The 22,528-nt window shown below is 45.5% G+C and overlaps 1 protein-coding gene across 6 annotated transcripts in view; it reads right to left on the bottom strand.

Annotated features, from left to right (window-relative positions):
• Positions 1-1,401: 1,401 nt before the first annotated feature.
• The window catches only part of RAPH1 (Ras association (RalGDS/AF-6) and pleckstrin homology domains 1), an 85,101-nt gene continuing 63,974 nt past the window's right edge, over positions 1,402-22,528 (bottom strand). For 4 of the 6 annotated variants that reach the window (XM_060194073.1, XM_060194074.1, XM_060194075.1 and 1 more), the window contains 7 exons: positions 21,373-21,438; positions 19,615-19,758; positions 18,094-18,204; positions 13,536-13,634; positions 12,181-12,301; positions 10,096-10,238; positions 1,402-7,400 (listed from right to left, as the gene is read on the bottom strand). In XM_060194073.1, the coding sequence (XP_060050056.1) occupies positions 5,667-7,400; positions 10,096-10,238; positions 12,181-12,301; positions 13,536-13,634; positions 18,094-18,204; positions 19,615-19,758; positions 21,373-21,438 (2,418 nt within the window). In that variant the 3' untranslated portion in view covers positions 1,402-5,666. The other 2 variants (XM_060194077.1, XM_060194078.1) reach the window with 2 other exon arrangements.

Here is a 22,528-nt window from a genome sequence, read left to right as displayed (position 1 = left end):
TGCAGTTCTTCTGGGCTCATTAAAAACACTGCAGATTGAAGTTGATGACACTCTGGCCATCAGTGATACATCTGATACATCAGTGTATCTTTTTTAAGAATTTGATTTCAACCAGTGACACATGTATTGTACCTTCTGCAGCCAGGCTTCTGTTTATTGAGCATAAGTCTAGTATCCAGCATTTAGCTAACTGTCCATAAATGACCCTTTTCTGGTTCATTCTGGAACTCCACATCTGGCTGGGGTGCTTTGTACATTTGCTCCTTTGTCTTGACAGCCTATCCTCACCACTTCTGAAGCTGGAATAAAGAGGCAGTTGCCACAGCCTGATTGAAATGGTGAGTGAAGAAAACTTTTATGTTCTGTATGAAAAATGATTATGATTTGTAAACATCTGAATACACAAACCCCAGTGGACTGGTCCTCTTAGGCAGCAAAGCACTTTCCAAGTGATATATTTTGCTGCTGGTAAGAATAGTATCTTCAAAAGGTATTACCAGTTGGTATAAGTTATTTAATATATTTTGTTGCCGCTGGTTGTTATAGCTGTTGTTGGGTAGGACAAATTCTTGAGAGGAAGATAGATGCCTGCAAGACCTACTTAACTACTTGTGAAGCGACCCCCCCACACACACACAGGTGGGGAGCCAAGAGCTTGAACCAGGATCCTTGTGCCAGTCCTTGGTGCCGTGTGCGCTTAACCTGCTCTGCTACCGCCCAGCACCTGGTATAAGCTATTCTTTACTTACCATAATTTGGTGTGTTCAACTGGTTATCTTTTATCTTCATGTTTGTTCTTCCTGGTCAGCCCCTGACAAACTAGGTTCTAATGATACTGATCCACAGGTTTACATGAAACCTGTGTGTCTCTTCATTAGGGTTGTGATAATCGGATAGTGAAAACAGTAACTCAAAACAAATTGACACTGACCACTGTCCTAAGCTATTACAATAGTTTACTGACAGTAACTGGGAAATAACTTAATCCAGCAATAGAACAAAAGCATCAGTAGTATTGAATATATCTCTCATATCATATTTGTATGTATATATATATATCTATAGGTTTGCACAATCAGGGAGCAAGGCACATAATGAAATGAGTGTACATTTAAGCAGAAAAAAACAGCAGCAAAGCTGAAAGAAAAATTGTAACAACTTTTTCACCAAACTGATAAACATTTGAATAATAGTCCTTTATCTGGTGTCTTATAATGCAGTTCCTTTAGCCTTCTTTTTCATGCTTTAAAAAAGTATATCCCTACATGGTATCTCTCTATGCATGGCAAAATCCCCACAAGCTAGATGTCGTGAGCCTGGACTCTAGGCACTGGGAGAGAGGAAGCAATCCCAGTTAATGTGCAACTTTTCTTTAAAACAGTAAACAGTGTTTTACAACAGTTAGCACAAAGTAATGATGCTTTATTTAAATGTACATACCTATAAAAGAGTTCAAGAGTGGCTGATAATAAAATTAAGCAAAATCATTGAGACATTCCAGTTAATGCTTATTTTCTAAGAGGAATTATTTACAAGGAAAAATACAGGAGTTGGGAAATGAAGAGAAGTGGCAGTTTTTGGTATTAGGTTACAATTAACAGACAATGGACAGTTCCCCAAATGCAAAGTTTTTTTTTTTTTTAGTTGTGCCTAAGAAGCTGAGGCTTCAGCATTTTTGAGCTTGGTATCAACAGCCACCCTTGGGCAACACACTCACTTTTGCACTAAGCCACCACCACCCTGACTCAACTCACTTCTCTAAGTGTCTTTGGTACAAAGCAGCCCAACCCCTTTTAGAATAGATGAAGCCAGCTCTTAAGAGACAGTCACTATTTCTGCCCAAGCCAGAAACACCCACCTTCCTTCCTCCTGTCTCAGTAGCACCTCAGAGTTTGCTTGTTGAACGCTATGTTGTCCGTTCCTTCTCAAAGAGTTCAAGGCACTGGGGGTTCTAGCAGGTATTTTCTTCTTTCTTAAATAGTTTATTTAAACTAGCAGACCAGCTAGCTGGGGATTTTTCCCTTCAAGTGTTTATCTAAAAAGTATATTGTTTTACTTATTTATTCAGAACTTAGACCAGTAATGGTGTAGAAATATTGTATTGAATCTTTAATGGGAAAAAAAGTCTTGAGACAGTGAGATATTAAAATCTGTTTTACTTACAGCTTTCTGTGCACCAAATGTCAATTTTGTAATTGGGATAATCTGCTTTATACAAATGATGGAAAGTGTAGAAAAAATTCATAAAGTGCTAAAAATACTGTGGCCTTAAGAAATAGGCATTTTCTCACTGAGGTTAATCCAAATTATTATACCTATGTTATTTAAAGCACACCATGCAGATTTAACTTGTCTTGAATATCAAGTCTGTGGGAATTTATCACTTATAATCTGTTAGCTCTGAAGGTGTAAGAAAAATTATGGCAGTAAAATATAAAACTAGGAAAAAACTTCTTTAAACAAAAGGTGACAAAGGGTCTTTCTGTTGGTGGCCTAAGAGTCAAATTAACCCACTACTACCTGAAAATGATCTAACTTACTACATTGTTGACACAAGTGTTTGTGTAGACTAGCAGCTTTTATAACTGATTGTGGATACTCCCCGTGACTTTGATTTCTGACCTGTCACACTCAGAATTTCTCCCAATCCTCCAACTTACCTAGATAAACTCAGCAATATCTCAGCGACATGGAAACTTATGTACAGAGGGAACTTCCAAGACAGTCCACAGTCTTTTGCAGAATATGCCATCTGGGCACAAGCACCTTGAGTTCAGAGGCTTTTATGGAAAACGTTATGATGCCTGTATCACTCTGCAGTTATTTATCACAACCATTTTTGATAATTTTTCTTGAGTTCATCTTACTCATTTAAAAAAGTTTCAAGTTTAAAAAATTCAAATTGTTAATTAAGTGGGTTTTCTGTAAAGAACTTAATCATTATTTTTCCCAGATGAGGATTATAGCAGCTATGGGAAAAATGTATTTAAATAATAAAAGCCAAGCTGGTATCATTTTTTAAATTAACAGTTGCTGTTGCCTTCCCTCACAGGTGCCAGGATTTTAAATATAGGGTGATCCCATTTAAAAATTAGCAGTGGTAAAAGTAATGGGTGTCACTAGTTCTAACAGGCACCTGTTTTCACGGCCTTCGACAGCAGGATGAGCGACAGACTTTCTGAGTTAAAGAAGCCATGCTGGGTATGGGCTGATAAGTAAGTGTAAGACAGAGAAGTCACAGTACTAGTGTCATCTGGCAGTAGGTGTGTTCCTGGAATACACCAGAGGGAAGTTGTTCAACTCAGAAACTGCACAAGTTGAACACCCCACAAAAAAACCCTAGCAAGTAAACACTACAAGTCTTTGTGTATATGTGATTCAGTTTTACACATAGGAAGGAAATGATAATCTCTCTCCAAAGAAGAGACTAAGGGAAACGGTCTGTTGTAATAAGCAAGCCACTAGATTAGGGTTCTTCCATACTTGCGTTGTCAGTATTTACACGAGCAAGAAGGCTTAGAACAGAAGTCCATTTGAGAGCTCAAGTCACGTGAAGGCTGAGCATACACTGCTTTATCCTTAAGGAAAACTGAAGATGTCTACCTTCCAAAAGGGGGGGGGGGGACTCCTTGTGATGAATATGTCCTTGGCTCATACCGTTAGGAACTCCACAAAGTCAACCAGTGCACAAGGGTATCCTTAGGGCATGAAACTGCAGGCAGGAGGCCATGGGAAATGACTCCACTCCTGAACTACAACAGAGCCTGGCAATTTATACCCAAATATTAGCCAAGTTGCCGCGTGTGCTTAAGTGAACAGTGTATGTGTTTAAAGGTCACTTCATAAACAAAGATTGCAAGCACATAGAAGTTAATAGCTGAAATATCTGAAAAGTATCTTTAAAGAAGGAGGGTTTAGAAACAGGAGCCACTGCACCGCAGCCACATGGGAGGTTGTGCATCCTGGCCACGTGGAGGAGGGGTGCCACTTCTGTGATGCACAGCCGGACTGGAGAGTGGGCGGTGCCCAACTTACTCTAGAGCCCCTATCCTGCCCCCCCCCCCCCCCCCAGTACTGGCATCCTTTCCCATCTGCACTGGTAATCCTTACAACAGGCTCAGACTTTTGCTATAAGCTGCACTCACCTGCCATTGCTGAGATGCCAGATTTTTATTTTTCTATTTAAGAGCAGCTCTGAGATGGCATTTTCTTCATCATAATAGCCAGTTTATCATCACACTGATAGGACAGTACACCAAGGAGGTTTCACAGGGGGAGAAGGTGTAAGCACTGTGAGAGGCTACAGAATGGTGTCATTAGAGCAAAGACTCCATGTCCGTGTGGCAGGCTGCACGGCCTGTTTGAGGCCTGCACTAGTCCAGCAGAGCGCCTGGTAACCTGGACAGACCTCTTCAGCCAGGCTGGGACAAGCAAGGAGCCTGCGTGCTCTAGAAACTGGACGGAATCATGAGAAACCTTGTTTGTCTTCCCCTCCCTCCACAACCCCAAATTGAATGACTCCCCTCAACTATATATTGTTGATACAACCTAACAAGTAACCCAGATGCGACTTGATTCGCTCCCCCTGTACAGAGGCTAGTTTTGTTTTTCAATTACCCATCCTTCTAGAATGATACACATAAACGACACATTTCAGAAGGTGACTTTTTTTCTCATGATCATGTACTGTGAGGGCATAGGATATGTATATTTGATACAGAAATCATCTACAGATCTCTATAACACCTATCTAAAGCACATACTTTAAGGAGATAACCAGTGACCCAGAGACATTGAGACCATTCCAGGGATACTGTGTCCCTCCATTTTCTCAGAATGAATGAAAGCCAGGACCACGAAGCCCAGCTTGATGAAACTCCACAAAGCTCATGAAAAGGATTCCAACATTTGTATAAAAAACTAACCCAAGTTCTAGCACTAAAACACCCATGTATCTTACTATAGGTAGACTTTACCTGGGACTGACAGTCCGGCTGAATTCAGGTAGGATCGTTTTGACAATACTGCTACTACTTTGAATGCACAATCACACAGTGTCTGAAAATCTTCCCACATTTTACTGTCGCGTGAAGTGGTGGTCTTCCTGATCTAAAGCGCCCCTTTGTGTGTAGTAATGAAGTGTCAGTAGAGCGATCTGAGCTTTAGCCAGCTTGGGAGGGGTTCAGGGTGCGGAGTGGGGGAAGAATGCAAAAGGCCCGTCGATACGTCAAACATTCTGGCTGTCTTAAACCAAGGAAGAAAACATACATCTACTCCTTCATATACAGCACGCAACATGCACAGGCAGGCTGCACATAGTCACTTGCAAAACAGCTCTTAAGTAAGTCACTAGGAGTCTCTGCTCCCATTCTCATAGTAGATAACAGAGATCAGAAGGGACAGGACACCCCCCTGCCACGCCTCTTCCAACCAGAACACGAAATCCATATTCAGGCCAGGAGAGAAAAGGAATAAATAGACCCGCTCACAGACGGACACACGCACGCACACTGAGCATAGGTAGCTTGTGTGTACATGCACACACACAAACACACACACACACACACGACCGGACACTACCTGAACCACATGCCAGCGGGCTCTCGACACCCGAGCGCCAATGACCAGGTGTGCGGAGGGTTGTAGAGGCGACCAAGCCGGGGGAGCTACCAGTCTCTGGAGAGCTTGGTGCTCTGGTCTCTCTTGGGGGGCGCGGGGGGAGGGCCCCTCCTCAGGGTGGCGTAGCCCGAGAGCTGGGCGCCCGCGTAGCCGGCTTTCTGCTGGTCGGAGAGCAACTCGGGGGGCGGCGGCGGCAGCGCCATGTCGTCCATGGTGGCCGTGGGCTCCACCTTGGACGCGCGGGAGGACGACAGCGAGCCGTGGCGCGTGATGGACTTGCGCTGCAGGGTCCGGTTGAGGTCGGCCAGGAAGCCGGGCTGCACGCCGAGGCCGGGCTTGGGGGAGGTGGGCGCCGGGGGCGCTGCGGGCGGCTCGGGGGCCTCGGCCGGAGTGAGGCGGGTGCTGTCATTGCGCCGGGGCCGCGTGGGCGGCGGGGCCTTCTTCTGCGGGCGGCACCACGGCTGCGGGCTGACCACGGCCACCGGGGGCGCGGCGCCCCCAGGGAAAGCGGCGAGCTCGGCGGGCGGCGGGGGCAGCTCCGCGTCTGGCGGGGGCGGCGGGAAGTCAGAGTCTGACGGAGGGGACGGGAATTCCCGCAGCGGGTCCCGCGCACGGCCGCCTGGCCCAGGCCCCGCGAGTCCCGGCAGGTTCACGCCTGACAGGTTGAGCTTTCCGGGCTTGGGTGGCGGCAGCTCGGGGCCGGGGGGCTGCGCGGGCGCCGTGAACCTGCTCAGCAGGCTGTCCACCGACGGGCCCCGGGGCTCGGGGTGCTCCGCACCGCTGCTGCCCCTGATGCTGGAGTTCCGCTGCGGGGTGGGCGGCGGCTTCTTCCCCCCGGGGCTGGCTGTCTTGCCCGCCTTCCTGCTCGGCGAGCTGCCTCTGTCCGGAGCGGGAGCGGGAGCGGCAGTTGCGGGCGGTGGGGGCGGCGGCGGCGGGAAGCCCAGGCTGCTCTCGGGAGGCGGCGGCGGGAAGTCGGGCGAAGGGCCAGGAAAGGTGCCGGGCTGCCACCGCGGCTTCGCCTTGACGGCTGGCGGGGACTGGGGGGCCGAGCCGGGCTTGGGGTCCGGCGCCTCGGGGGGCGGAGGGGGTCCGGTGCCGGGCTTGGCGGCCGAGGGCGCAGGCGACAGCGGGGAGGCGGGCGGCTTCCCCCCGAAGTTCTGATGCTTGGGCGGCGCGGAAGGTGCGGGCGGCGAGGGGGGTGCGGGTCCCCCGGGCGGCTTCTTGGCCGGAGGGGCGGGGGGCGGCGAGGCCACGAGGGGCTTGGGGGGCGCCGGGGGAGGCGCGGGGGCGACCTGCGGCACGTGGGCCTTGGGAGGAGGTGGGCTGAGCTGGGGGAGCGGCGGAGCGCAGGGCACTGGCTTGGGCTGCGCGGGTCTCAGCTGCGCCATGGCGGAGCCCGGGGTGGGCGGTGGGGGCGGCGGCGGCGGCGGGGGCACGGCGCCGGGGGGCGCGGGCTTCCCCGGGGGCGCGGGCACGGTGGGCTGCGGGACTGGGGGCGGCTTGAACAGGCCTCCCGAGTGCTGGGCGGCGTTCTGTAGCCTCGTGATGGTGCTGTACTTGACGAACATGGTGGCCGCAGAGCCCGCCGACGGGGCGGCCTGGCTGGGCGGAGGCGGGGGGGGAGGAGGCGGCGGCGGAGGGGGCGGAGGGGGCGGCGGGGGCGGTGGCGGCGGCAGCGGGGGAGAGGGCTGCGAGGCCGTGGTGGGGGCGGCCGTCCTGGGCTGCGGGGACACCGGAGGCATGAGGGAGGTGTAGGCTCGGCCCATGCACTCCATTCTGGCCTAGAAGGAGCATAAAAAGGGGAGGGAGAGAGAAACACAGACAAGACAGTTAGAGGAGTGGACCTGACTACACAACAAAGCCAGGGATCTGAGAGGGGCGTCCAGGAACCTGGCTGAGGCCTGTCTCAGCCCGCAGGGCCGCCATACCCGAGGGCACACTTGGCCTTGCAAAAGCCCTCAGGCTGCCTCCTCTGGGGCCTCGGGTTTCCACACACCCATCCCGGGGTGGGGGTGGGGGGCTTTGTGGAAGCGCCTCTAAGCACTGGGCGCACCCAGATCAGGCAAAGGGAGAAATGATGGCCGCAGGTCCTGTCCTCAAGCTTAGTGCTGTTGCTGGCCTCCCGGGGGATGAGGATGGTTTTTGAGGCGAGAGCATGAGCGTATTCAGCAGGCGTGCACAGCCACACAGCAACCAGCGAGCTTGACACACACACTCGTGTTCTTGGGAGACACTTGCATCCAACATGCACAGAAGTCCAGCAATGCAGGTAAAAGGGGGCATTCTTTACATGTATTTTACTGGAAAATACATAAAGAAATGCTTCATAAACATTAGGGTAACAGACCATAAGAGTATCAGAAAAAGCCAGAAGAAAAAGGGAGGAGACTTGGGAAGACAACAGGAGAGCATGGGAGGGGGTGGGTTATGGGGATTGGGTGGTGGGAATTGTGTGGAGTTGTACCCCTCCTACCTTATGTTTTTGTTCACTAATCCTTTCTTAAATAAAAAATTTAAAAAAAAAGAAAAGGGAGACTATAATCTTTACTTTTATCTAAAAAAAAAAAAAAAAAAAAAAAAGAAATGGAGCTAAGAGTCTGCTCAGGACCCTGTGGGCCCAGAAGACCATGCCTGGCCACTTCTCTCATGCAGCTACTTATGCAGGAGTGCGGTTCCAGTACTTCCGGGAAAAGCAAAGAACGGAACGTCACTTCAGTGGCTTTGGGCACAACTTTCAGGCTCTTTGGACAAGGTGAGAAAAACCTTATGAATGACACCTATTTTTAAATTTTTTTTTTTTTATGAATGACATCTATTTAGTATGAAATATTTTTAAAAAGCTTTGGTTAGTAGGCTAGAAGGTTCATTATGGCTGAATTCTAATGTCCATCAAAACATTCGTGTTTCTCAAAAAATGTATCAAAATAAAAGCATTAGTCTGTAAGATTTGATTATAGGGGCCACTCAAGTTAATGTTTTTGCAAACAAGAACCCCCCCCACACCTTAACTTGAGCCTGTGTTGGGTGCTGCAGGGGTGTGGACCTTAGCCGTGCTGGCCTTCTCCTTTGGCACCTGAGGCTGAGATAACAGGAGACACACATAGGGGGGTTCAAGATTCAGACATGGCACTGCTGCACACGGGTTCATGCTCCCCTGGAACTGCTGTGATGAACTTGCTGCTCAGCCACAGAGCGCTGGTCTCTTATCAGCAGCTTTTGCAATTTTAAATGGACACGAGGCCATTATTAAACAGGGCAAGAAGTATCTGAACTGTCTAAGCCTCCTCCCTGCAACATACACAGGGGCTGCGAGGACCAGACAGGGCCGCCCTAGCCACAGCTTAAGTGGGGAAAAGGAAAGAGAATTTCTCCTAAGAGTCTGACTGAGCCTCTGAAAAGGCATGAAGCTGTTCAAGTGTTTTAGGAATTTAGACCATTGGAACCAATTCTTAAATATTTCTAAAGGCAGTGCTGCACTGAAACACTGGGTTATCTAATTCCTTCATCCTCCTGAAGGCCACATATGCATATACAAGAATAGAGGGGGAAATGTCCATTTGTTAAAAAAATTGTTTCTTTAAATATATATGTATATATATTTAAATTAGGAGAAAGAGAAATTGAGAAGGGAGAGAAAGACACCTGCAGACCTGCTTCACCGCTCCACTGCTTGTGAAGTGTGCCCCTTGTAGGTGGGGAGTGAACCCCGGTCCTTGGTGCTCAGACCCCATCTGTGTGCTCACCTGAGTGTACCCCACCATGGGCCCCTCCACTGATTCTAACCACTTACTATATAAGTGGTTCAGACCAAAGAATAAAAAGGCCACAAATCAGAATGATTATTGGGTAAGAGTAACGTGGTCAAGTCTGCCCACCGAGGGGTGAGAATGACGAGGACATGATCTTGTCCACAGAAGCTCAGAGGTGGCTGATCTGGTATCTCGCAATTAAGGAACCTCTGGATTTCTAGCCTTGCCCTTCAGTATCTCTGAATAAGCTACCATGAAGTCTGTGGAGCCAACTTTTAACAGGTAATGACCTGAACTAAGTCTTCCACATAAACTATAATTTGAGAAAACTCAGCAGTGTGCACAAAATGCCAAGAAGCATAAGAGAAGATGAAGGAACAAGTCTGAATAACTTAGTAGCAAATATAGAAACAATGATTAGCAGCTTCTCTGGAACCTCACTGGCTCATGTGACTCCATCCAAATGCGTCGAGGGTAGAATTGGTGCAGTCACTGTCTCTCAGCTCGAAGAGCCCACGGAGCCAGTGGTGAAGGGGTAAAGCAAGGAGTCAGGGTTCTCTGGGAGATCTCAGATCATGAGAGTCGACTTGCTCTGATGATCCTTTTCTGAGGGAGGTCGAAGACTCAAGTACGGCCAAGGGAGACTTGTGGCCGTGGGGTAAAAGAAAGAGGTGGGGCACATGGAGCACAGCAGAGCACCCTATGTAAGTCAGCTCAGGCACGCTACCTTGCCGGACTCCTCCAGCTGAGTGCCTCTTTTCCAGGCTTCAGAGAAGATGAAGCTGACGCTGCTCTGGGAACGGACGTGTCCTGCTGGCTGTGTGTCAGAAACTCCACTGTCAGACTGGTTGGAGTGATTTGACTGAGACTCTGTTTAAAAGTGATTCAGAAAACCAGGAGTAAATAAAGACTCTGACAGCGATGGATAGGCCTATTTAGAGAGGATGCTACACAAGCCAGACGACAACAACCAGTGAATTTTACTCAAGTCGTTTCATGGAAACACAACTATTTTCCGAGAGAAAATCTGCCTTATGTTAAGGCTATCAGGACACATTGTTCTTCTAAGATAGCTGACCATGAGACTGACAGCTGTACTAACAGGTGTTGCTATTACTGGTTCCCTGACAGCCTGAAAAAGTCAACTTCTAGGAGACAGAGAATCTACGATGAACAGAATAGATCCCCAATTCTGCCTTACACCGGGAATCTTTTCATATACTTGTCTCCATGCCATTCCACAGAACTCTTGTGAACTCAGATTACATAAGGTGATTATTTCTTCTCAGAAAGAAATTATTATTTTAAATTTTTTAATATTTATTCCCTTTTGTTGTCCTTGTTTTATTGTTGTAGTTATTATTGTTGTTGTTGGAAAGGACAGAGAGAAATGGAGAGAGGAGGGGAAGACAGAGAGGGTGAGAGAAAGAAAGACACCTGCAGACCTGCTTCACGGCCTGTGAAGCGACTCCCCTGCAGGTGGGGAGCTGGGGGCTTGAACCAGGATCCTGACTGGTCCTTGCACTTTGTGCCACGTGCACTTAACTCGCTGCGCTACCGCCCGACTCCTTGCAACCCTTTTTCATGTCTTACTGTTTTATTTTCTTCACTGCTGATTTTATGACTTGGGATCCCCTATTACAGTTAGTTTTCAGATCTCCTATGAAGGTCTCTCAGGTTTTCCTTGTTTTTTTAGAGCTATTACAGTTTTGAGGTGTACCGGTCAGGCATTTCTATAGTGACTCTCAATTTCCATTTGATGTTTTTTTCTGTTAGGCACAGGTCAAGAAACTTGGAGAGGAAAACTCAGGGAAGAACACCAGTCTCATGCCATTTTATCAAAAGTGCATTCTACTATATACGTATTCTGCCACAGCCCTAAAATCAGATTGTTTTAAGATTTCCTTTTTTTTTTTTTTTTTTTTTTTGTCTGTCTTTGTTTTATGGTGGAGGAAGAGACTAAGAGGTTAGGTGAAGGTACTGGATGGTGCTAGGTACTTAGATGTTTTGTTGCCACCGGGTGTCACTGGCTGTACTACTCTTAGTACAAAGAACTAGGAAACAGATCTCTGTGCATATTTGCTTCCACTGGCTTATCTCCATACAAAGTTAAGTCATTCGGCTTCTTCGTAAAACGCTTCTTAAAGTAATTCTTTCATAACGTGATGTTAGAAAAAAAAAATGCTGTTATCTTTCAAAGGGGAATAAGCATTACTTTAAGATGTGATCACAGCAGAGTGTCTCAATATGTGCGAATCTAGAAAGAAGCACCTTTTAAACATCGGATTTTCTATGTAAACTTAAAAGTCTGATGACCTGAAGTAGCTGAACCATGATACTGACTTAGTTCCAGTCATTTCTGCTCTATTGAATGTCAGGAAATGTGTGAAGAAGGAAGGGAATTCCATCATGGACTCACCATGCACTTCTATCCCCAGTTCTCATTAGCAATTGCTTTTCAGCAACCTGATTTTAACTTCATTTCAAAAACATAGCAAACTTCAGCTTCTACAACTGTGCATCCTGTAGTTCCACTTCAAAGACATTACTAAATTAGCAACTAAAGAAAAAGCGTATTTGCCTAGTGACTAAAATCTTGAAATTAGGTGTGGCTCTGATTTTAAAATCGGGGGGCTTCCCTAGGTCTGTTACCAGTCCCTACAGAGATGCCTTCATATTGGTAGCAACAGTGTCTTGGTTTTTTCTCTCTTTCCCCTCTCCCTGCTCCCCCGGTCCCCCTTCAATGCAGTGGAGGCAGGGCATGAGTCTCAGGGCTGCTTCACTGGCCCGTGTCCCAGGCTTTTCATATTACCTGGGATGCTGGAGGAACTGGATCCTGATTTAATGCTGGAGCTGGACAGGGAAGTCCAATCATAAGCTGACTCTGTTCTCTTCAAGGCTTCTTGATAGTTGATGTAAAGCTGCTTCCCGTACTAGATAGAGGGCAGTAAATAGCGACATCTGGATTAACTGGGCGTGTACAGATGCACCACTCAGGAAGCAGAGATACATTTTTGTTGATGAGTTCACAGTTTATATTAAAATCAATACCTATACATCAGAAATTCTTTTAAAACCAGTAAATTATAATCTCATTCTCTCATTTTCAGAAAGGCAGCAAGAAGTTAACACTTGGCTATGATTATGTTCAATACCAATATAGATTTTTTTTCTTTCAACAACTGATTTCATGGACATAATTCTGTTTTCACTTACTTAATGGGCATAAGTATTCCTTCAAGTACTGTGTATTTTTAAGATATCCTTTTAAAATAGGGCTCTTTCCAGAATAATATTCAGTTCGCAGCCAAGCTGAGGGGAATGTACAGTGAGTTCACTTATCTTGTGCTCCACACCTGTCCTGTTACTGAAATTCCCCCCAGAGGGCGAGGCTTGTTATCATCAGCCTACATGACGAACATGTCATAACCACACAAGTCTGTACCTTGTCTCAGATTCATTCTTGATGCCATGCACTCAGAGGGTCTGGACAAATGTATGACTTGTGTCACTGTTGCAGTTATCACACAGAGAATTAGTATTTTCATGGCTCCCAAAACTCTGTTTCACCTCTCATTATTCCCCATACCAAGGCAATTTACTTTTCAGAAAAAGTTATTTTGTTTAGGCTGACTTCTCCTGTGTAAGCAGGAGAAGCGCCCTCCAAAGTAGAGATAAACTTCTTTAAAGCTTTTAGCAGCAATTATTCCATGAATAACAGTTGTTAAAAGTACATGCTCATCACCAAGGGAAAAAAGACATTCAAAACAAGAAACGTAGAGCCAGGGGAATAGAATACTCAACTTGAAAGAACACAGTATTAACTTGTATGAGATACTAAGGTCCCAGGTTCAATTCCTGGTTTACCACCATAAATCAGAGCTAAACAGTGCTGTGGGCTCTCTCTCTCTCTCTCTCTCTCCATAAATGCCCGCCCCCTGCCACTTTTAAATCTGTGATTCATAATGGTTTACAAGGTATAAGACTACAGGGATAGTTCCACAATACATCCTAAAGCAAACATATCTTTTAAAACAGCCAGGAAACTAATGTCTGAGCAACTAGACACTCCCAAATTATGAACACGTGACAGTCGGAATGGTTCTCCCGGCAAAGCCTTGCTGTGAAATCCCTCACCAGCCACCGTCAAACCTATAGAAAACCAACCTTGGCGATGCGGACACCGTTGACCCACTGGTGTAGCGTCCTCACATCATCGCAGCAAAGGTATTTGATGTACTGAGATTTCTTCTGGATCTGGGGGTGCTGCAAGATGAAAGACACAATCCAACTAGATGCCTGGAGAACTGAGAGTTACAACTCTAGCAGAGCTGAGCACATATATCCTGACAAGCAGAGCTTGTTAAAGGAGCGGCCAAGACTTCAAAAACTTTCCTTCTCTTCCAATTTCCCATGTACTAATGATACTTTTTTTTTTTCTTTCTCCTTTTCTTGGGAGGCTGATGGTTGACAGTACAGCAGCTGGCACCTGGGTACGATTTCTCATCTCACCAAGGTGTCTGCAAAACACTCTCACCACCAAATTAGATCCTCATCAGGTACCAGGACCTGAAGCCCTCCGCCCCACAGCCTCCTTCCTGCCCCCTGATCCCAGAGGCCTTGGCTTTGGTCTAATACACCATCAGTCCAAGTTTTACTTTGTGTTTCCACTTTCTGTTTTAGTTCTTAAATTCTGCCCATATTTACCTTCTTCCTGGCCTACTAATGGTACTCTTTCTTTCTTTTTTAAACATTTATTTGTTAGTGAATAGAGAGAGAAAATGAGACAGAGAGGGAGAGAAACAGAGACACACACCTGCAGACCTGTTTCACTACTCATGAAGCTTTCTCCCTGCAGGTGGGGACTCAGGGCTTGAACCTGGTCCTTGTGTACGGTAATGTGTGCGCTTGACCAGGTGCGCCAGTGCCCGGCCCCATGACACTTTCTATAGTTTTCATTATGGTCACCAGAGTGACCTCAGGAGGCTGCCTATTCTGGTAAAGTACTGAGATTTGTTGAAAGTGGCATTTGCTGAGCTCATAGCATACACCAGTCAGCTCTATCACATTATTTGCTCATTGGACCCCCACAAAAGCTCTGAAAAAGTGACAGGTGTTGTGACCCCAAAGGGAGTTTGGGACTATTAGCATATGAATGACGTCAGCCTGAGGTGGGGACACACAAGGGAATGTATGAAAGCACTGACTTGGAGCCCCTGGCTCTCTTGGGCTGCTGCTGCTTCTGGTCAGAGGCAACTCAGCGAGGCTGTTCCGTGTCCGCCATGGCTACTTCTCCTGGGAACTGAACACGTGTGACTCTGCTAGCCGGTAAACTCTTAAGACTCTTCTACAGCCATGAGCAACCTTTACCTCAGCTGGTAATTGTTTATCTTAGGGGACTGAACTTTTGATAACGATTCACAGACTTTATGGACCCTGATGATAACTGCTTACTTTGTGTATCTAAATATATGTCCCATACTTCTGTACTGCCCTAATAAACCTCTCTTTTGCTTTACCTTAAATGGAACCGCTTATTTGCAGCACCTAGGTATCAGCCCAAATAAAGCCTCTATTGTTGAAACCTGTTCTCAGCTCCCCGCTGTGAATCCCTTTTACTGGCTGCAGCCCCAAAGCCCCTTTTCAGTTAAAGTTCCATCAAGAAGAACAGGAAAGAATCTGGGCACAACTATGAGTCTGTGAGATAATCAACTCCTAGTGTCTTCATGGTACCAGACCCCTCAAATGACTTTCATTCAGATGGTTAGAGCTGATTATATTTACCTTATATTACATTTATAAGGTAAGAATGAGGGGGAAATAAATCTAAATGCAGGAATATAGAAATACACATTCAGTCAGTTAGGAGAGCAAACAGGCTATGCAGACCCTTAGGAAGTTTCTTAGAGAACAGAATGAGAGTGTGTATAAGGCAGATAACACCTTAGTGTTACTGATGGTTTTCACATCACAGAACCTTTGACAGGGTCTCAGGAAGGCCAAGATCTTGGGCCTCACTTTGAAAACTGCTAGACTAAGGTACTTTTTCACTGCCTTCCCCCTCCCCCTTCATTTTTTAAAAATTATTTTATTTACTTTCCCTTTTGTTGCCCTTGTTGCTTGTTGTTGTAGTTATTAATGTCGTCATTGTTAGAATAGAGAGAAATGGAGAGAGGAGGGGAAGACAGAGGGGGGAGAGAAAGATAGACACCTGCAGACCTGCTTCACCGCCTGTGAAGTGACTCCCCTGCAGGTGGGGGGCCGGGGGCTCGAACTGGGATCCTTACGCGGGTGCTTGCGCTTTGCATGTGCGCTTAACCTGCTGCGCTACTGCCTGACTCCCCTTCATTTTTTTTTTAATCCCCACCCTTCCACTACCCAAAGATAACCATTATAGTTCTTACAAGTCTAAGAAACAGTTTGCTTGCTTCTGCTTCCCCCCCACTCCCCCGCCCACTGATTCTTAAAAGAGTATTTGCAATGAGGGCCGGGTGGCAGTGCACAGGGTTAAGCATACATAGTACAGGAAGGATCCTGGTTCAAGTGGTGAAGCAGGTCTGCAGGTCTCTGTCTCTCTCTTTTTTGCCTCTAGGGTTACTGCTGGGGTTTGGTGCCTGCACTACCAATCCACTGCTCCTGGAGGCTATTTTTTCCCTTTTTGTTGCCCTTACTGTTTATTGTTGTTGTTATTGCTGCTGCTGTTGTTGGATAGGAAGAAAGAAATGGAGAGAGGATGGGGAAGAGAAAGACAGGCACCTGCAGACCTGCTTCACCACTTGTGAAGTGACCCTCCTGCAGGTGGGAAGCCAGGGGCTTGACCTGGGATCCTTATGCCAGTCCTTGTGCTTTGCACCATGTGCGCTTAACCTGCTATGCTACCACCGGGCCCCCTCTCCATCTCCCCTTCTCTCTCAATTTCTCTCCATCCTATCCAATAAAATGGAAAAAATGGCTGCCAGGAGCAGTGGATTAGTAGTACCAGCACCAAGCCCCAATGATAACCTGGAGGCAGGGGGGAAATATATATGTGTGTGTGTATACAAAACTGAACAAAAGCAAAGAGATTATTTGCAACTGCAAAGAAGTGATGTAGTGGTGTGTTCACCAAGAAATCATTAATTAAAGATTTACCATTACAAACACCTAACTTATCAAAGCAAGAAAACCCTACCCACAAATCCTGAACAAATGAGCCTGGCCAAACCTAAATGACAATTCTCAGAAAAAAGTAAAGTCAACGATGATAAGAACATGTAGACCTAGGAGTTCCTAGGCAGAACAGTCATCTCTATAATCACCCTGAAGTTTTATGCCTGTGTCACTCTTCCAGGATGATTAAAATTTTTCTTAGTATGTCTGTCGTCAAAGTGCAGATATAATTAAGATACAATTAGTGTGAGAAGTTCAAGGTCTGGATAAAGGATTTTTAAAAAGCCTCACTAAGAACAGTCCAGAGAAGTCATGATACATGCTTTGCATGGGTTCAAAGAGATAAAAGTTACTCTGAGCCTCTTAGAAAGCCAGCTCATCCACATGGACTGACTGGGTTACGCCCTTGTTCAGCAGAGAAGCAACTACAGAAGCCAGACCTCCCACCTTCTGCACCCCTTCTGCACAATGATCCTGGGCCCATGCTCCCAGAGGGATGAAGAACAGGAAAGCTTTCAAGGGAAGGAGATGGGACATGCAGCTCTGGTGGTGGGGACTGTGTGTACCCCTCTTATCCTATGGTATTGTCCATATTTCCGTTTTATAAATAAAAAAAGCCAGTCCACATTAAACTTGGGCACAGTGCCCTCTGCTGGCTCTGCTAAGCAAGTACAGGAAAATAACAAACTTATATTTGGCTATTTTTCCTTGAAAAGCCCACTGTTTTAATCCAAGTTTCAAATTCATTATCTAATATATTTCATATATTTTGATTCAAATTTTACAATTAGCACCCACTGTTAATAAACAGTATCAACCTAGTTGATACTAACCCTAACCCTAACCTAGTTAAGGCTTAGTTAAACTTAGTTAAGGCTTAGTTAAAATTCGGCTGTGGCCTTCATATTTTCCTTACTATCCTTTTTAAAACTTTTGAATAGGAGGCTGGGCAGTGGCACATCCACTTAAGCACACATGTTACCATGTGTAAGGACCTGGGTTCAAGTCCCTGCTCCCCACCAGCAGAGGGAAACGTCATGGGAGACAAAGCAGCTCTGCAGGTTTGCTCTGTCTCCAGCCCACATCGGTTTCTGTCTCCTCTAACGAAAAAAATGAAAGGGGGAAGAAAGGAAGAAAGGAAGCGGGGCCAGGTTGTGGCACACCTGGTTGAGCGCACATGTTACGGTGCACAAGGACCCAGGTTCAAGCCCCCGGTCTCCATCTATAAGGAGAAAGCTTCACAAGCGGTGAAGCAGGGCTGCAGGTATCTCTCTGTCTCTCTTATCTTCTCCTTCCCTCTAATTTCTGGCTGTCTCTATCCAATAAATAATAAAATAAAATAAAAGGAAAAAAAGAAAGAAAGAAATGGCCACTGGCAGCAGTAGATTGCAGTGCAGGCACTGTGCTCCTGCAACAACTCTGGTGGCAAGAAATCAATCAATCAATCAATCAATCAATCCCTTATAGAATAAAGCAAAAGTAGTGTGCTCAGTTGAGATCCAAACTATTCCGATAAAATGTTCAATAACCCACTCTATGTCTAACAGCACTAAAATCCTTAAAAGGATGTGATTACCTTTAGTACAAGACAGTAGTCTGTAGGTGCTTTGTACTTGTTCCTGTAGTCCTGCCCGTAATAAACATTGACATGATCCAGTTGCAGGAAACAGACCAGATCTCTAGAGACCTATGATAAAAACAGCCCAAACAATGAATTAACAATAGCTCATATAAATTAGCAGAGTTGATAAAAGTTTCTAGCTGAGAATCAAAACTTTACCAAGTAAAATTACTACTATTTTTTTGTATTTATATTCTATTTGTAGAAATCCTCTATAAATGTTTCTCATTTCAGCCATGTGACAACAAAAACATTCAGTCCACTTCACTTGCTGTCACAATAACACTGCGTGCTTAAGGTGGGTGGCATTTTAAAGAGACTTGAAATGAAGCAGATGAAACAGAATAGAGTGCTAGACTCTAGGAACAGATGAACACTTTTATAGTCCATACCACATAGTTCACTGCCTATGATACCTCAAGTACAATGTCAAGTTGGAGGCTAGCACCAATTAAATTGGGACAACAATACATTCAGGGTGGTGATAAAGACTGGAGCAGATATTTCAGGCAGCCAGGCGGTGGTGCACCTGGGTGAATGCACACGCTACCGTGCTCAAAGACCCAGGTTCAAGCTCCTGGTCCCCATCTGCAGGGTTCTCCTACCACCCCAGCCCATCTCATTCTGTCTCCATCCAATTAATAAAATAAAAAAGACACTGTAATGCCTTTATTTATTTATTTAGTCCCCTTTTGTTGCCCTTGTTGTTTTATTGTTGTAGTTATTATCGGTGTCATTGTTGTTGGATAGGACAGAGAGAAATGGAGAGAGGAGGGGAAGATAGAGAAGAGGAGAGAAAGACACCTGCAGACCTGCTTCACCGCCTGTGAAGCGACTCCCCTGCAGGTGGGGAGCCGGGGGCTCAAACCTGGATCTTTTTGCCAGTCCTTGAGTTTGGCGCCACCTGCGCTTAACCCGCTGCGCTACCGCCCGACTCCCTGTAATGCCTTTTAAAACACTGCTGGTCACCAGTAAGCACACAAGTGCCAGTTAGCAAGAGGACTCTCAATAATTACCTCATCCAGGGTAGAACATTTACATTGTCAGAAAATGGTTTCCCCAAATAATGACGAGAAGAACTACTGTGGCAGACATCCCAATAGTAATAAAATTATGATTTCAAAGGTGGCAAGAGGGCTAATATAAGCCTGATCAGAGACCAAACAGTGAACACTTTGAGATTTCCTTTTTCTTTGTTTCAGTGAGAGCTCTGCTCAGCTCTGGCTCATGATGCTGATGGGGACCGACCCTGTGGCCTTGTAGACTCAGGCATGAAAAGTCTTTTTGCAGAACTTATGCTCTCTCTCCCAGCCACATTTTTCCTTTTCTTTCTAGTTGATGAGTAAACAAAACAATATTCAGCATGTCCTATTAGATCTGCAACCAGTCAGGGCCTGGGTCCACCTTGTCAGCATACCCACTGCAGGTGAGAAAGACTGCAAGACAAGGAGGTTCAGAAACGAGAGAAGGACACACCTTTGCTTTTCCTTTAGGGACATAATAAATACCAGATGCTCTCAGCAGAAAATAACGCTTTTTCCAGGACTTTTTGCCATCATCTTTCAACCAAAGGACTCCTTCAATTTCTGGCACAGTCACAGAACTCCCACAGAAACATTCCTAAGAAAAAAAAAAAAGAAAGAAAGAAATGAACATGTGACCCCTGGATTCTCACCAGTTTAGTTTCCTCCCGTGAAATGTCTGACACTGTAATTTAATTAAAATGGCTTTGTACTTAAGATCACGATGCTGATTTTACTCAATCTCAACTTTCTATTCTAGACACAAAATGAATTTATTTCAATACTGTCAATACTGCTATGGCAAACATAAAGGCTTATTAAGCAAACATTAAAGTCATAAATTAAGTAAAAATTTACCTACAAGCTATTAGCTAACACTATTTTGAAACAACTCAGTTGAAATGTCACCTGAGCTGCATATAGCAGCACTTAGATGCATTTTTTCTTTCTTTTTTTAAATTAGGAGTCGGGTGGTAGCACAGTGGGTTATGTGCGAAGCATAAGGACTGGTGTAAGGATCCCGGTTTGTGCCCCGGCTCCCCACCTGCAAGGGGTGGCTTCACAGACGGTGAAGCAGGTCTGCAGGTGTCTATCTGTCTCTCTCCCTCTGTCTTCCTCATCTCTCTCCATTTCACTCTGTCCTATCGAACAATGACGACATCATCAACAACAATAATTACTACAACAATAAAAAAACAAGGGCAACAAAAGGGAAAATAAATAGTTTAAAAATTATTTATTTATTTATTTATTTATTTATTTATTTATTTATTTATTAATGAGAGGGATAGGAGGAGAGAAAGGACCAGACATCACTCTGGTACATGTGCTGCTGGGGACTGAACTCAGAACCCCATGCCTGAGAGTCCAATGCTTTAACTACTGCGCCACTTCCCGGATTACCTTAGATGCACTTTTAAATAGCATAGTTACACAAGTTTAATAAAGATATCAGCACGAACATAACAGTATTTAGTTTACCTATCAAGCTAAATAGGAATACTTAAAAAATAATAAGCTAAGTGGATGATTACTTTTGGGTCACAATTTTAAAACTGCCAATTCATATGGTTCTAAAATACAATTTTTTTTAATGCTAGGCTGAAAAGAACGTAAATCAGAAACTTTAGGAACTATAAGGAGCATTCTTCCTAATTACAGCCAGTGCCACTATTAAGAATTTATTCAGGTTTTACGTGTACTAGCTCCTTTGATCTTAGTTCCCTAAAACCAGTAAAGAGGCAAGAAGCCAAAAACTCGATTAGGTCTGAATGTTGTATCACTCATCAAAACAAGGAAGTGTATTTTAAAAATACAATTTTTAAAAATTCTTTTGAGTTATATACAACTATGATGCCCTTCGCTGAGCACTCTTTTCTCCTACTCTCATCAGTGCTTAAAATATCACTACTTCTTTCACGCTCACTAGAATACCACTGTCTGGTGGCACACCTGGCTGAGCACACACATTACAGTGTGCAAGTGCAGAAGACGGGAAGCAGTGCTACAGGTGCCCCCCTTCCTATCTCCCCTTCTCTCTTCGATTTCTCTCTGTCCTGTAAGTAAATAAATAATTATTAAAAAAATTAATAAGGTTCTGCAGCCACTTTATGGTCACACAGCTGAATGCTCTCTGGTCAGTCACGTACAAAAGTTCAAAAAGACGTTTAATATTATAACGTGCTGGGGAAAGCAGGGAGGGGAATCCTACCTCTAGCAGCACTTCTTTGTTTCTATCTGCCATCTCAACTGTTTCTTTTTTCCCCAGAAGATAATTCTGCAAAGATGAACACAAGACAACATTGGCACAGGCATACACACCATTCTGGGAGAGGCACAGCAAACTTCCTGTCAGTTTCTGCCTATGTCGAGTGAGGAGCACATTCCTTTGCAAAGCCAACTGTGCATGGGAGCCATCAGCGAGAGACTTACCACAGGCCTTTTCCTCTGCCACCCTTCCTGAATGATTCCAGGTCCTCCCCCAAATCCCAAGGTGCGATTTCATGAGACAAATATAAGTTAGTATATTTAATGACAGCTACGCTGACAGCATCTGCAAGGGCTAGAAATCATTAAGTCTGAGTAAGAGAAATTTTCTCTGTATGTGCGGAGCTTGCAGTCTGGGAGGTAGCACAGTGGTCAAATGCAGAACGGTGCTCTGGTATTTTCAGAGATCTCTCTCCCTTTCTTTCTCCCCTATTGCCACTAGTGTGTTACCACTGGGGCTTGGTGCCGACTTTTGAATCCATTGCTCCCAGCGACCACTTTTTCTCTTTTTTTCTATTTTATTATTATTATTTTTTTTAAGGACAAAGAAATTAAGAGGGGGAGGGAAAGACAGAGAGTGAGACACCTGCAGACCTGCTTCACTGCTTGTGAAGGGCCTCACCTGCAGGTGGGGGGTGGGGTAGGGAGGAGGAGCTTGAACCCAGGCCCTTGTACATGGTAACATGCGCACTTTCTGGGTGCACCATCACTAGGACCCTCTTGGTAATATTTTGTTCTCTCTCTCCCCCATCAAAAATTTTAATCTTTCTTATTTGTGGGACTGAGGCCTCGCATATGTGTGACCAACAGCTCCCAGGCGGATTTCTCCCCCCCTTCTTCAACAGGGCTTCATTCCTCTGGGCTGAGTTTTTCAGGGAGTGAGAGACAGAGATGGATGGATACCATAGCACCAAAGTGCTCTCCAATGTGGTAGAGGCCGGGTTAGGCCTTGAGTTGTCTGCATGGCAAAGCAGAACATTATGGAAGTGGGCTATTTTGCTACCCCCAACCTTCAGACCAACTTTTTTATTCAGAGAAGGAGGGGGGGGGGCAGATTCTATGGCACTGGAGCTTCCCCAGAGACATGGCACACCTAGTGG

This window comes from Erinaceus europaeus, chromosome 7 (genome assembly GCF_950295315.1).
Source record: "Erinaceus europaeus chromosome 7, mEriEur2.1, whole genome shotgun sequence".
Classification (NCBI taxonomy): Eukaryota; Metazoa; Chordata; class Mammalia; order Eulipotyphla; family Erinaceidae; genus Erinaceus; species Erinaceus europaeus.
Note: the sequence above shows the minus strand (reverse complement) of the source record. Positions and strands in the feature narration are given on the sequence as shown.